Here is a 17,006-nt window from a genome sequence, read left to right on the forward strand (position 1 = left end):
AAGGATACAAAAATACTGATTCAAAGGGGTACATGCACCCTGATGTTTACAGCAGCATTATCAACAATAGTCAAACTGTGGAGACAGCCCAAATGTCCATCAACAACTGATGAATGGATAAAAAAGATGTGGTATATATACACAATGGAATATTACTCAGCCATCAAAAAAATTAAATCTTGCCATTTACAACGACATTGATGGAGCCAGAGTGTATTATGCTAAGTGAAATCAGTCAGTCAGAGGAAGATAAATACTCTATGATCTCACTCATATGTGGAATTTAAGAAACAGATGAACATATGGGAAGAGACAAAGGAAAAAGAGAGAGAAACAAACCGTAAGAGACTTTTTAGTGTTTATTTTTGAAAGAGAGAAACAGAGTGTGAGCAGGGGAGTGGCAGAGAGAGAGAGACACAGAATCCAAAGCAGGCTCCAGGCTCTGAGCTGTCAGCAAGGAGACCAGTGTGGAGCTCAAACTCACGAACCATGAGATCATGACTTGAGCCAAAGTCAGATGCTTACCCCACTGAGCCACCCAGGCACCCCCATAAGAGAATCTTAACGATAGAGAACAAAAAGGGTTGATGGAGGGAGGTGGGCAGAGGGTGGGCTAAATGGGTGATGGGTATTAAGAGCACTTGTTGTGATGAACACTGGGTATTATATGTGATGAATTACTGAATTCTACTCCAGAAACCAATATTGCACTGTATGTTCACTAAAACTAAAATTTAAATTAAAAAAAAAAATAATAAAAATAAATGGAAGTGGACTGCCTCTTCCACTTTGAGCTCCTCATGCCAGTAAATCAACAGGAAAAGATGGAGGTTACTGTACTGGCTTGGGTGACTGATTCTGACTATTCAAGGGAAATTGGATTGCTACAACACTACTGAAATAAGGAAGAGTATGTGTGAAATGTAGGAAAACCTCTAGGGTACCTTTTGGTATTCCCACATTCTGTGATCAAAGTTAATGCAAAACTACAAAAGCTAAATCCAAGCAAACTGCTAAGGCAAGTCCACACACCAGGCAAGGATTTGTAACCAGGTGAGGTGTTGTTGACAGCAAAGAAGGAATACGTAAGTGAAGAACATAGTTATAAAATAACATCTAATGACCACATGACCAGGTGAGAAACAGAACTGTAATAACTATAAGCATCTCTTCCTTTTTGTTGTTGGTGGTAGGTATGTATGTATGTATCTAGGTCCCTTTTCCTATTTTCCTAACATCTAAATAAAATGTGCTAATAGTAGCTGACTTCATATCTCAGGAATTAAGTTAGAGGATTACCAAGAAGGATGTGATTTAGCAAGAGGAATGAGCATCATCCAAAGATGAATAACAAGAACCTGTGCCCTTTTTTGGGGAGAAGAAGAGTTTGTCTTTGGTTGTACAAGGGACACTTGTTTCCTTGGACAGCCAGATATATGGAAGGTAGAAGTGAAAGAGTACCCTTGTTTTCCATATGTGGAACGGTTAGTTAAGACCAGGACTGATGACCTCACTGGCACAGGGCAGCACCAAGCCCACAACTCTGGCTGCTGCTAGATATCCTTGGGGAAAGAGCAGAGTCTGTAGCTCCCCCAGATGCTGTTGGTTCTCCTTCAGCTTCTCTGAACCCTCAGCCAAGCAGTATGCCAGTCCATGTGCATGTACACCCACTCCTGAATCATCCACACTGGAGACTGTGAGGCACTGAGACTAATTCAGGTTCTGCTAAGAAACACGATTCATGATTCACAGGTTGCAGTTTGCCTCTGCACCCCCACTGTACATCACCTTCTCTTCCTGACCGTTGGCGTGGACTTCAGTGCCACACACACAGGTGACAAACACCAGGGAAGAGCTTGACCACTTCACACAATCACATAAGGTTAAATCCCTCCAGTAAATCCCTTGTATCATGCATAGTGCCTCTGCTTCTCTGATCAAACCCTAACTGACAGAGAACTTCTGATCCAAGATGGCAACATAGAAGACCCTGAACTCATCTCCTCCACAGACACAACAAATCTACACCTATTAACAGAGCAATTCCTTCTGAAGAACTGCGAGCAGACTGAACAGCTTCTGCACAACAAAAGATAGAGCACATGAAAAACAGCAAGAGACATACACTGTAACAAAGAAAACTCCCAGCCCCTATGCTGCAAACTACAGTGGGAAAGGATACTATTGAAGGGCCGGGAGCAGGTTCATCTGCCCTGGGACACAGAAAAACAGCCACAGTTTGGAAGGGAAATTAGAATATAAAGGAACCAGCCTTAGGCCACTACCAAATGGTGGGGCAGCTCCTAGAACTCTCTCCAGATCTGAGGCGCTGGCAAGTGCCATGGTTAACGTTCCCAGTCCACCTTGACAGCACAGACGGGAGCGGGTTCCAGAAGCCATAGCTGGCCTGCTGCCTCTGCAAGCCCTGGTCATACTAGCCCTGAACCCCCTAGGACACAGAAAAAAAGCCACAGTTTAACAGAACAACTGAAATATAAAGGATCCATCCCTAGAACTCCACCAAATAGCAGGGAAGCTGCTGGAAATCTCTCTGGATTGAAGGGGCTGGTTGAGTGGAGAGTATACATTACTTTCCACCTTGATTACATGGATGGGAGCATGGTCTAGGCACCTTAACTGGCCTATTGCCTCAGTGAGTCCTGGTCCCCTAGCCCACACCATCCCAAGCCGACCCACCAGGGCAGCCACGGTACAATGAATGCCAGGAAACCCTTGGTCAGCACTCACCACAGCTATGGCCATCTTGCCAAAGTGACATAGGCCCAAAGCACCCTGGAACAATCCAAATCTGTACCATACTAGCTCCAGATGACATGCTAGGACACCACAATGAACAGCACTCCAGGACCTCCTGGCTCATGCTCTCTTCCACTCCAGCCACCCTGCAAGAGCGCCACTTGCACAGTGTGCCACAGGAGCCACTGGCTTGCACACACCTTGGCTACAGCCACTCTGCCAAGGCACCCCCTATATGGAGTGCCCTGGGACTCCCCTCCTTCCCAAACCTTGCCTCTGTTCCAGCAGCCCCACCACAACCAACTCATGTCCACTTCAGCTCCAGCCACACCATTCGGGTGCCCCTTATGCTAAAAACCCTGGGACACCCTGGCTTGCACCCACTTCAGCTACAGCTCTCCTGCCAGGGCACCATCTGTACAGAAAGGGCTGGGACTGCCTCAGCCAATGCCCACTTCAGCTCTGGCCATCCCACCAAAGCAACGTCAGTACAGAGTGCCCCAGAAACCCTGGCCCACACCAGTCAAAGCCTCAGCCAGCCAGCAAAAGTCACCAGGCACACACAGTCTGCACAGAAGACAACTATACATACACAAAACCATTCCTTCAAGTTTAGGAGAAGTAGCTGAAACAAACACAGAAGGTCAAAAAACATGAGACAGGAGCATATGTTCCCAACACAAGAAGACAAAACCTCAGAAAAAGGACTGAAAGATGGATATGGCAAATCTAACTAATGAAGAATTCAAAGTAATGGTCATAAAGATGCTCACCGGACTGGAAAGAAGAGTGGATGAATTCAGTGAAAACTTCAACAAAGAAATACAAAATATAAAAAGGAACCAATCAGAAGTGAAGAATAGAATAACTGAAATTAAAAAATATAGTAGAAGGAATCAACACATCACAGGATAGGTTAAGGGACCTCTGCAATAACCTCAAGCATAATAACATTTGCATTTTTAGTGGTCTCAAAAGCAGAAGAGAAAGAAAAGGGGGCAGAAAACTTTTCCAATTTCCCTAACCTGCAGAAGGAAACAGACATCTAGGTTCAGGAAGCACTGAGAGCCCATAACAAGATGAAGCCAAGGAGGGCCATATCAAGTCATATAATAATTAAAACGGCAAACATTAAAGATTAAGAGAGAGTTTTAAAAGTAGCAAGAAAGATGGGGCGCCTGGGTGGCTCAGTCGGTTAAGCGTCCGACTTCGGCTCAGGTCACGATCTCACGGTTCGTGAGTTCGAGCCCCGCGTCGGGCTCTGGGCTGATGGCTCAGAGCCTGGAGCCTGCTTCCGATTCTGTGTCTCCCTCTCTCTCTGCCCCTCCCCCATTAATGCTCTGTCTCTCTCTGTCTCAAAAATAAATAAAACGTTAAAAAAAGATTAAAAAAAAAATGTAGCAAGAAAGAAGCAAAAGTTATATGCGAGGGAAACAGCTTAGAGCCCAGAGCCTACTATGGATTGTGTCTCCCTCTCTCTGCCCCTTCTCTGCTCACACTCTGTCTCTCTCCCTCAAAAATAAATAAACATTAATAAATAAATAAATAAATAAATAAATATTAAACAAAAAGAGAAACTGAAAACCAAATAAAATCAGAAATGCAAAATACATAACAACTGATACCACAGAAATACAAAAGATTACATAATAGGCTGCAATGAAAAATTATACACTAGCAAATAAAACCAACTAGAAGAAATGGATAAATTCCTAGACACTTACCACCTTCCAAAACTGATCAGGAAGAAATAGAAACTGACCAATTACAGGCAACACAATTAAATCAGTAATCAAAGAACTACCAACAAAGGAAAGTCCAAGACCAGATAGATTCACAGGTGAATTCTACCAAGCATTTAAAGAACAGTAATACCTATTCTCCTCAAACTATTGGAAAAATGAGGAAGCAAAACTTCCAAATACATTCTACAAAACTGGCATTATCTTCATGCCAAAGCCACACAAAGATACTACAAAAAAAAAAAAAAAAAGAAAACCAGAGACCAATGTTGCTAATAAACATAGACGCAAAAGTCCTGAATAAAATATTAGCAAAGCACATTCAACAATACTTTAAAAGGATCATTCACCTCAATCAAGTGGGACTTATTCTGGGGAGGAAAGAATAATTCAATATTCACAAATCAATCAACGTGATATACCACATTAACAAAATGAAGGATACAACTCATATGATCATCTCAACAGATGCAGAAAAAGCATTTGACAAAATTCAACATCCATTCATGATAAAAACTCTCAACAAAGTTGAGTTTAGAGGGAATATACATCAACATAACAAAGGCCATATAAGACAAACCCACATCTAACATACTCCAAAGGTGAAAAACTGAGAGCTCTTCCTCTAATATCAGAAAAGGCAAGATGTTGTTCACTCTCAACACTTTCATTCAACATAGTACTGAAAGTCCTAGAAACAGCAATCAGACAATTTTTTTTTTTCCTAACCGGTACATTTTATTTTTTTTTTCAATATATGAAATTTATTGTCAAATTGGTTTCCATACAACACCCAGTGCTCATCCCAAAAGGTGCCCTCCTCAATACCCATCACCCACCCTCCCTTCCCTCCCACCCCCCATCAACCCTCAGTTTCTTCTCAGTTTTTAAGAGTCCCTTATGCTTTGGCTCTCTCCCACTCTAACCTCTTTTTTTTTTTTTCCTTCCCCTTCCCCATGGGTTTCTGTTAAGTTTCTCAGGATCCACATAAGAGTGAAACCATATGGTATCTGTCTTTCTCTGTATGGCTTATTTCACTTAGCATCACACTCTCCAGTTCCATCCACATTGCTATAAAGGGCCATATTTTGTTCTTTCTCATTGCCATGTAGTATTCCATTGTGTATATAAACCACAATTTTTTTATCCATTCATCAGTTGATGGACATTTAGGCTCTTTCCATAATTTGGCTATTGTTGAGAGTGCTGCTATAAACATTGGGGTACAAGTGTCCCTATGCATCAGTACTCCTGTATCCCTTGGGTAAATTCCTAGCAGTGCTATTGCTGGGTCATAGAGTAGGTCTATTTTTAATTTTCTGAGGAACCTCCACACTGCTTTCCAGAGTGGCTGCACCAATTTGCATTCCCACCAACAGTGCAAGAGGCTTCCCGTTTCTCCACATCCTCTACAGCATCTCTAGTCTCCTGATTTGTTCATTTTGGCCACTCTGACTGGCGTGAGGTGATATCTGAGTGTGGTTTTGATTTGTATTTCCCTGATAAGGAGTGACGTTGAGCATCTTTTCATGTGCCTGTTGGCCATCCGGATGTCTTCTTTAGAGAAGTGTCTATTCATGTTTTCTGCCCATTTCTTCACTGGGTTATTTGTTTTTCGGGTGTGGAGTTGGTGAGCTCTTTATAGATTTTGGGTACTAGCCCTTTGTCCGATATGTCATTTGCAAATATCTTTTCCCATTCCGTTGGTTGCCTTTTAGTTTTGTTGGTTGTTTCCTTTGCTGTGCAGAAGCTTTTTATCTTCATAAGGTCCCAGTAATTCATTTTTGCTTTTAATTCCCTTGCCTTTGGGGATGTGTCGAGTAAGAGATTGCTACGGCTGAGGTCAGAGAGGTCTTTTCCTGCTTTCTCCTCTAGGGTTTTGATGGTTTCCTGTCTCACATTCAGGTCCTTTATCCATTTTGAGTTTATTTTTGTGAATGGTGTGAGAAAGTGGTCTAGTTTCAACCTTCTGCATGTTGCTGTCCAGTTCTCCCAGCACCATTTGTTAAAGAGACTGTCTTTTTTCCATTGGATGTTCTTTCCTGCTTTGTCAAAGATGAGTTGGCCATACGTTTGTGGGTCTAGTTCTGGGGTTTCTATTCTATTCCATTGGTCTATGTGTCTGTTTTTGTGCCAATACCATGCTGTCTTGATGATGACAGCTTTGTAGTAGAAGCAATCAGACAATTTAAAAAACTAGACAAAAGGCATTTGGATTGGTAAGGAGTAAAAAAAACTGTTACTATTTGTTGGTGACAGGACCCTATTAGAAAACACTAAAGAGTCCACTAAAACACTACTAGAACTGACAAACTCAGTGAAGTTGCAAGATACAAAATTTATAGAAATCTGTTGCATTTCTATACTCTAATAATGAAGTAGAAGAAAGAGAAATTTACAACTGCACCAAAAAGAATAAAATACTCAGAAATACACTTAACCATAAATATCAAAGACCTATATACTGAAAACTAGAGGACACTGCTAAGAGAAACTGAAGAAAACACAAATAAATAGAAAGATATTCTCTCCTCACAGACTGGAAGAATTAACATTGTTAAAATGTTCATAATACCTGAAGTAACCTACAGATGCAATGCAATTTCAACCAAAATTCCAATATATTTTTCACAGAACTAGAACAAATAATTCCAAAACTATGGAACCACAAAAGACCCCAAATAGCCAAAGCAATCTTCAGAAAGAAGAACAGAGCTGGACAATCCCAGATTTCAAGATATACTACACAAATATAGTAATCAAAACAGTACGCTATTGTCACAAAAACAGACACACAGATTATAGAACAGACAAGAGAGCCCAAAAATAAATCTACGCTTATGTGGTCAATTAATCTATGGCAATGAAGGGAAGAATATACAATGGGGAAAAGACAGTGTTTTCAATACATGGTGTTGAGAAAACTGGGTGGCTACATGCAAAAGAATGAAACTGGACCATTTTCTTACACAATACACAAAAACAAACTCAAAATGGATTAAAGACCTAAATGTGAGACCTTACCATAAAACTCCCAAAAGAAAACTCATGCAGAAATTTTTTAGACACTGCCCTTAGCAACATTATCTAAGTTTTCTCAAGCAAGGAAAACAAATGCAAATATAAACTATTGAGACTACATCAAAATAAAATGCTTTTGCACAACCATCAACAAAACAAAATGGCAACATAGTGAATGACAGAAGATATGTGCAAATGATATCTAATAAGGGATTAACATCCAAAATACATAAAGAACTTACACAACTCAACACCAGAAAAACCCAAACAATCCAATTAAAAATTTGGCAGAATACCTGAATAGACATTTTTCTGTAGACAGAGATGACAGACAGATGAAAAGATGTTCAACATCACTAATCATTAGGGAAATGCAAATCAAAACCACAATAGAATATCACCTCACACCAGTCCAAATGGCTACTATCAAAAACACAAGAAGTAGCAAGTATTGATAAGGATGTGGAGAAAAAAGAACTTTCATGCATATGTAAAAACAGTATGGAGGTTCCAAAAAACATTAAAAGTAGAAATACCGTATAATCTAGCAATTCTCCTTCTGGGTATTTATCCAAAGAAAATGAAAATACTAATTCAAAAAGATATACACATCTCTATGTTCACTGCAGCATTATTTACAATAGCCAGGATATGGAAGCAAACCAAGCATCCATTGATAGACAAACAGATAAAGAAGATGTGGTGTGTGTGTATATCTGTGTGTGTGTGTGTGTGTGTGTATGCAATGGAATATTTCTCAGCCATAGAAAAGAATGAGAGCTTGTTATTTGAAATAAGATGGATGGACCTAAGAGGTATTAGGCTAAATAAGTCAGAGAAAGACAAATACCATATGATTTCATTTACATGTGGAATGTTTAAAAAAAAAAAAAAAAAAAAACTCATACAGAGAACAAACTGGTGGTTGGCAAAGGGGAAGTAGGTAGAGAAATAATGAAATTGGTGGAAGGGATTAAGAGGTACCAACTTCCAATTATAAAATAAGTCACAGAAATGAAAAGTACAGCATAGGTAGTATAGTCAATAATATTACAACAATATTTTATGGTGACAAATAGTAACTACATTTATCATGGTAAGCACTGATTAATGGATAGAACTGAGGAATATGTTGTGCTCCTGAAACTAACATAACATTATATGTTAATTATACTTCATTAAAAAAATAATAAAAACTCTTTGCAAACTAAAAATCTGTTGAAAAATAATGCATCCATATATTACAGTATTAATTTGAGTAGTGGGATTTGGAGTGATTGATATATTCTACTTTGTGATTTCTTAGGTTCCCATAATTCCATCAAAAAACATCACCCTTCTGTACTACTGCTGGGAATGTAAAATGGAACAGTGAGTATGGAGAAAAATACAGCAGTTCCTGAAAACTTAAATAGAAGAAAGAGCATGTGATTCAGCAGCTCCACCTCTAAGTATATATACCCAAAAGAACTGAAAAAAGAGACTCAAGCCCATTTGTATTTAAACGTTCATAGCAGCATTATTCACAATTGCCATAAGGTAAAACAACCCAGATGTCCACTGACAGACAAACTGATAAACAAAAGGTGGTATATACATACAATGCAATGTTATTCAACCTTAAAAAGATACATATAAAATGGATGAAGCTCAAAGACATTATACTAAAGAAAACAAGCCAGACACAAAAGGACAAATATTGCATGAGTCCAGCTATCTTAGGTACCTAGAGTAGTCAAATTCATACAGAGTACGAGTAGTGTTACTAGCAATTGGGGGAAAGGGAGTAAGAGGGCATTATTGTACGATGGGTACAGAATTTCAGTTTGGAATGATGAAAAAGTTCTGGAGATGGATATTGGTGATGGTTACACAATAATGTGAATTGCTCCCATTGAATTGTATACTTAAAATTAGTTAAAATGGTACATTTTGGTATGTTTTACAATTTAAAAAAAAAACACAAAACATAAAAATCAGAATTTTTAAAACAAATATTTTTATAATTTATTATTCTTTATTTTTATTAAGACTTTCCTCTTAGAGCAGTTTAAGGTTCACAGCAAAATTGAAAGTACAGAGAAAAACAATTTTTTTCAAAGAGCATGCAGTTAGAAACAAAACAGAATATACTATAAAATGTAATCATTTCCACTAACCTGAAATGGCTGCCATCCTAAAATTGAATTGGGATCCAAACTTCTTTCTAAAAGTGAAAGAAAAATCACAGCAAATTTTTTTAAACCATAGTATTGATAATGCCTACCCAATAATTTATCACTACTAAGCATGAAAAATGTCAGAAAGTAAATTATATATTATAGTGACTTTTAAAATAAGGACTACATGGTTATTCCCACACTAATTTTTATAGCGAATTCTCTAGATTTCAGAGAAGTGTCCAAAATCACATAAACAAGTATAACATCAATGACACTTAAACACCACATACAAAGCAATTAGCAAAAAAGAAAGCTTTGAGGCTAAACAGTTTTAGCAATAAATTACTGTATGATCTTAGCAAAGTTAAACAACCTGTTCCTCTTCACCTCTTTCCTTATCTGTAAAATTGGGATGGTAAAACCTATCTTATAAATAAGATTCAAACATCCCAGATTAGGTAAAATCCACCCACATAAACACTCAAATTAATCATTCAACATTTTATTGAATACCTGCTTTACAGTTACAATTTAGGTTCAGTCTTAAAAGAAGAACTGGTATTCCACGGAGGGACTAGATTTCAGGAAAAAACATGAAAATACCAGAAGTGGGGGAAACACATGGTATGTAACTAAGGAACTTTAAATACCTATGAATGACTAAAACTTAAGACTACATACAGATGAACAAGTAGAAGGAGAGGAGGCTTGAGAGCAGGAATTTCTCACTATATAAACCACTTTCTAACAATATACCTCTGAGCTTCCTTCCATGTTTTGGTTTGAATGCTCTTGGTTTGCAGTCTGTCTTTCTGGTGTGTGCACAATAAACTTTTCCTGATTACTACTTCAATAATTCATTGGTTTTACCTCTGGTAATTCTAAACTTTTGACAGTCTGTGGTGTAAAAATGGGATCCAAAAGGGGTGCCTGCGTGGCTCAGTTGGCTGAGTGTCTGACTTCGGCTCAAGTCATGATCTTGCTGTTGCCAAGTTCAAGCCCCCCATCAGGCTCTGTGCTGACAACCCAGAGCCTGGAGCCTGTTCCAGATTCTGATGTCCCCCTCTCTCTCTCTGCCCCTCCCCAACTTGCCCTCTATCTCTCTCTCAAAAATAAATAAACATTAAAAAAAAATTTTTTTTTAATGGGATCCAAAGAAGACACCCCCCCCCAACCTCCCTTCCTCCTTAACTCTGAGGCCCCTATGGTGATGGAACCCACAGAGTCCATTTAATTCACTTTCTCACTGACCCTAGAGTTTGAAGTCAAGTCTGTCTTAGATCTGAGCTCTGTTCTCTCCATTTTGAGCTGACTTTAATTTGCATACCTGTATTTTGTTTGTTGAAGCTTCTAGGTAAATCTTCCTATTCTACTCCAAAGAGAGGAGGGCAGGGAAACACATGGTTCCCTGTGTTTTAGAACAGCTTTTAGAAAGCAGGGCCCCTCATATCTAAGAACTCTTAGGGAATCTAAAGGTAAAGATGTATTCTACCTGGTTGGTCTATGGACCAGGATTTTGTGCCTTTTTGGAAAAATGGGTGAACTTCTAGAATTGTAGCGGCCACTGGAGGGCAACTTTAACTTAGAGAAGTGTATCTTAAAGCTGTGCCTTTGACAAGAGAAGATTTCAAATCTCTCAGAGACAACAGAATGCATTCTCTGATAAGCAGAAACTTCTAAAAGACACAATGACTGCAAAAATAGCTCTAAAAGATCTTTGCATCATGCAAACAAAAAAAAAGTTACTAGGGGGAAAACAAACAACTTTGCTATCTGAGCAGGTAACCTCAACTTCCCAGAAAGACAATTTAGATCCAACTGTTCTTTTCTAAACTGGAGAATTTTGCAATATTATGGCTAGCAGCTCATGGCTAAACCTTTTTAAACAAAAGCTACAAGATCTGTTTGCCTCTGTCTGTATGTTTATGTATGTCTACGTATGCATGTTATAGATGGGTAATATTTTTCAAATTCCAGATGCTATTGTCAGAATATGTAAGGAGCTCTATTTAATTGACTTAAAGAAAAATAAGCACTTATAAATTAAGTACTCCTGAAACCCTCAGACATATAAAAACAAACCAAAATGTTTTTCAAGTTCACATGACCTGATACAACCTTTGATATGTAAAACCTAGTTTAAGTTTGTTGACTTAAAAAAAGCAAGCATGTCTGGGTGGCTTGGTTGGTTGAGCATCCGACTTCAGATCAGGTAATAATCTAGTGTTTCATGAGTTTGAGCCCCATATCAGGCTCGCTGCTGTCAGCTCAGAGCCTGCTTCAGATTCTGTTCCCTTCTCCTTGCCCCTCCCCCATTTTCGCTCTCTCAAAAATAAAACAAAACATTAAAACAAAAGCAAGCATGACTTCAAAATTTGTTGATAAAAAAAATAGTGTGATGGTTAGCTGTTTAATGTCTAATCCAAGAATTGGTAAAAATAAATAATTTAAATAAATGTAAATAAAAAGTTTATAACAAGTTAAACTAAATCATGAATATTTGTTGAGTATCTAAATCATTTGCAAATGAGATAATATACTGAATCATTAAATGCAAAACATAAGTTTATCTACTTTAAGCTTTTCTTTTTTTTTGTACAGTATTGTAGTATTACTAATACTTTATTTAAGGAAACTAACTTTAAACTTTTACTGAAATAAAACTATACATCACTACCAGAAATGAAAACAAAAAAACAAAACAAAAAACTGTCACTTGCTAAAAACAGAAAGTAACCATACCTATGACTGTAATAAACATAAACCAATAATATTTCTACCTGCTACAGTTTGGAGCTTGGTAACTGCTCTTTTTGTTAAAATGAGTAATTAGCTGATATAAGAAAATTACTAAGGACATACAACCTCAACTAATAATTTTTCCCTGAAGCTAATAAGAACTACAGAAAGTTAAAAAGAAAGTATAACTATATCATTCAATATACTTTTCATCAAGTCTGAGGGCCAACTAAAACTGACCTGAGCAAATCAGTGTTTTGGAAATGCCATTTAAAGGTTGCTTAAAGTCTGCTCTCTGAATTGGTTCCCATCATGGCAGTCCCTCAGTACTACTAGTGTCTCAAAACTACCTCAGAGTGAATGGTTTTCATTGTGCATCTCCCTTGCACTACTATGCAAGGCTCTTATTTATGTTTAATTTCTAGTTCCATTTGTATCATCTGCTACAAGATAACCTAAGTCTAGTTCATCTTCTAGAACTCTTCCAATAAATTCAAGCTTTGGCAACTCTCCTTTTATTAATGACAAATTGCTTTCTATTGGCACCTGCCAACATTGTTTTACCCTAGCCTCACTTGCTCAGACAGACTCAAAAGAGTCACTCAGACGTTAGTAGCCTAGGATTCATTAGAACAACCCCAACTTTTGGCTTTTTAATTTTTACAGACAGACAATAGATACTTGGGTCTATTAATAACTATATCCTTTGTCACATTAAAAACTATATTATAAAAAACATAGATCTCTAAAAGGTTTTTATAATTGTGTATGTATAAAGTTGCCAGTCCACAATTGCTTAATTCTTGTTTTTTACTAGGAATTAAAGATAAGAGTTAAGAAATCTAATTAATATATTTAATTAAAACTACTAGAAAGAGTAAGAATAAAAGAAAACAACAGTATATGAAAAGTCGTTAAAGAAAATAGAACATGTTTTTGGACAAGATATGAAGAACATGGGTATGTTGTTTTGGTAAAGGAATAAAGGAAGTAATTTTGTCCAAAAGTAAAATGATTATTCCAGAATGAGACAAAAAAAAAAAAAAAAAAAAAAAGACGTAACAAAAACTGGATGGATATAAAGTGTAGAAGGTTTATGGAAAAGGGATCTTGAGAAAGGAATTTTTTGTGTGGTCTAGCTAAAATTGAACTGGATTTAAGTTTGTTTTTGCAAAACTGTTCCTACGATAGTGCTTCATCTGCAAGGAGATTCATGGAAAAGACTAAGAAGTACAGGTTTCTGTTAACTTTAAGATCATAACACTGAACTGGGTAAGAATTTCTAAAAATCTAATGAAAAACTGATTCATAAAGTTATTAACCCTAAGGTGAAGCAAAACAAGAATTACAGGAGACTGAATGAACTAATGAAGATGATTATAATTTTTTCTGATTTCATTTAAAATATTGCTGGTTCTGGGGCACCTGGGTGGCTTGGTCGGTTAAGCGTCCGACTTCAGCTCAGGTCATGATCTCACGGTCCGTGAGTTCGAGCCCGCGTCGGGCTCTGTGCTGACAGCTCGGAGCCTGGAGCCTGCTTCAGATTCTGTGTCTCCCTCTCTCTCTGCCCCTTCCCCACTCATGCTCTGTCTCTCTCTGTCTCAAAAATAAATAAACGTTAAAAAAAAAATTAAAAAAAAAAAATATTGCTGGTTCTTCAATGTCCTGCTTTCCAGATTTAAAAAGCTCCATTTTCTCCTCTCTTTTAAGCTATCTATAGCTTACAGTGATTCAGTAAAAACTACTTTTGTAAACAAAGGTTGAAACATTTATCTTTTTCTCTCTACCTGATCCCACCAGAATGTAAAACCTTTTATTAAATAGTCTTATTTTTCATGACAATATATGTATTTACTTAAGCTCGATCTGATCTCCTTGTAATAGGACACAATTAGACAAGTCCTTAGCTTGGCTGCTTAGCCTGAAGAGCCCTGAAAAGTTCAATCTAAGATTCTTTATGAAAAAGTTCCAGCAAAGCAGATTTAAGAGCCTATATGGTCAGTCACTATTTTTGCTGCACTTATGTAAATAGGCCAAATTTATTGAAACTAGACTCAATCTGCAAACAAATTAGCCTAACTGTAGTTACCCTAATAGAAATGGGATGATGACAGAAAAATTATGATTGTGTTTTGGTAATACATCTAGTGCTATTAATTTTCCTTAAGGTTTTATTTTCTACTTATAAACTGAACTGGATCCTGAATTCTAGTTTCCTCCAATATCTGGCTAGAACTCTCCAAACTAACATTTCCAATTTCCTCCCATTCTTGTAACTTGGAATCACTATGAAAATAAAACTGCCCTTTTCTCAAAGCCATGCAAACTAAAGCTGGACAACCTGATGTAAACTTCAGAGAAACCACCAAAGCAGCTCATGTGAGGAGGACAACGTGCCTGTTGCTATGTGGTCACTCAGCAAGATCACCAGTGACATTCAAACTGCAAACCAGGAAAATCTGTCAGATTGTTACTCTTGCCTTCATCCATCTAAAGATAATTTGAACCCAACATCTAGAAATTTTTTCAACTGGTTTCTCTCCAAACTCAGACACTGAATTTGTAATCTTCTTAAAATATTAGCTTTTATTTTTCTTTTGCTTCCACAGAAATGCCTCTCTTTAAATTATTTGATTGCTCACACCATAGAGGCTTAATTTAGGTGGAAGTTCACCTGCAACACAGGCACTTAAAATAAAGCATCTTCACCTTCATCCAGTCCTGAGGCATCATAAAGATGTGACTGTTAATATATCATATTATGCTTATGTAAATACCTTTAAAAAGCTGAAATCCATTTGATTTATTTACTTGGTTAAATCTTGGCACCTGGGAATCTGCTCTGGGAAATTTTCAATCTTTGGCTATTGTTCTCCTTAAATCACCTCTAATGAGCTGCATACTCTCCAAGGTTTTAAATGCCTGTCAGCAGCCACTCACAGACCAAATGGTATCCATCAGGATCAGACAACTGTATGAAATCAACAATAACCACATAAATGATGAAGATGGTGACCACGTGGCCCTTAGCCTAATAATCCAACTAATGACAACAGCAAAAATGTGATTCTTGGGGCGCCTGGGTGGCTCAGTCGGTTAAGCGTCCGACTTCAGCTCAGGTCATGGTCTCGTGGTTTGTGAGTTCAAGCCCCCCGTCGGGCTCTGTGCTGACAGCTCAGAACCTGGAGCCTGTTTCAGATTCTGTGTCTCCCTCTCTCTCTCTCTGACCCTCCCCCGTTCATGCTCTGTCTCTCTCTGTCTCAAAAATAAATAAACGTTTAAAAAAAATTTTTTTAAATAAAAAAAATAAAAATGTGATTCTTCAGCCTGAGTACTTCAATGGTAGAACCTGAAAATAACACTATACTGGTTGATCATACTCTCATCCTGCTAAGAGAACCAAAAGGGGGAAAATGTTAAAATCAAAAACAAACGGAGAAGAGCCTTGAAAATTCCTCAAACGGACAAAACCAGTTTACTCAAAGTCAATTGACCTTACGTTGTTGTAAGACTAACTTGACCTAGGTAATTTCCTTTTTATGCCTCCAGAAATCATAAACAAAACTTGAAACGTTTCCCAAGGCTGATATGAGATAACCACTAACCAATTCCCTACCTTAAGAAAATGTTAATATTCGAATCACTGCGAGGAATAAAGTCCCTGACTTCTTACTACATAAGCCGCTTTGTAACAATATACCCAAGAGCCTCATTCCCTTTTTGGCTTGAGTGCTCCTGGTTCCCTAGCTGTCTCTTTGGTGGGTGCACCACAAACTTTAATTACTACTTCAGTGATTCATTGGTTTTACTCCCGCTATTTCTTAACTTTTAACAGCACCCACAGCAAATATTTCACGGGGTCACAGCCAGTCATTGATACTGGAGTAACCGTCACTACGGTACCACAGGCTAATTCACCAGGCTCCCCAGCACCTGCTTTTTAAAGACAACTTTAATTTAATAATACCCTCCACTGGGCCTATGCGTCCACCGTGCTGTTCACCAATAAATGGTGGTTGCCAATAAACAGACTTTGGTAACCAAGCTTCCTGCATGGGAAAGGCTAGAGATAAAAAGAGAGGAGCAGAAAGTTCAAGGTGCCCCTAAAGGCCCGAACTCCATTAGAGATGGGCGACGATTAACGCCGGTTTCTCTCCTGCCAATATATTGGTGAAAGGAAGTGATCCGCGATAGACCGGCCTCGCCCTCAGGAAGGAAAAAGAAAGGTTAGCCCATTCAAAGCAGAGTTACCCCCAGATCCCCACCCCTCCACACTCCACCCCTACCCCACCCCACCCGCTTCCTCGGTCTCCCACCTCAAAGCGCCCGGCTCAGGACCACTAGGTACTGCTTTCAGCCACTCTCCAATGAAAACTTCCCGCCGCCAAGCTTTCCTTTTTCTCTAGCTGGGAGCATCCGCCCTTCCGGTTAGGTCTCCTCAACCAATTGCAAGTAACACTCTTCTCTAATTGGTGAGGGGGTGTGGCCACCATTTGCGTCACCGAACAAGACTAAGGATGATTGGTCTATATTGGGAGCGGATTTCGCCAATGGGAAGCTGTCTTGAGGCTAGGGTAGGGGTGGC

The 17,006-nt window shown here is 38.4% G+C and overlaps 1 protein-coding gene across 1 annotated transcript in view; it reads right to left on the reverse strand.

The window, feature by feature from the left end:
- Positions 1-16,848, reverse strand: part of RECQL (RecQ like helicase) — a 58,057-nt gene extending 41,209 nt beyond the window's left edge. The window contains exons 1-2 of the mRNA XM_007084051.2: positions 16,738-16,848; positions 9,680-9,726 (exon numbers count right to left, since the gene is read on the reverse strand). Coding sequence (XP_007084113.1) covers positions 9,680-9,695 — 16 coding nt within the window. The 5' untranslated portion in view covers positions 9,696-9,726; positions 16,738-16,848. The remainder of the gene's footprint in view (positions 1-9,679; positions 9,727-16,737) is intronic.
- Positions 16,849-17,006: the final 158 nt, after the last annotated feature.

The sequence above is a fragment of the Panthera tigris genome, chromosome B4 (assembly GCF_018350195.1).
Source record: "Panthera tigris isolate Pti1 chromosome B4, P.tigris_Pti1_mat1.1, whole genome shotgun sequence".
Taxonomy (NCBI): domain Eukaryota; kingdom Metazoa; phylum Chordata; class Mammalia; order Carnivora; family Felidae; genus Panthera; species Panthera tigris.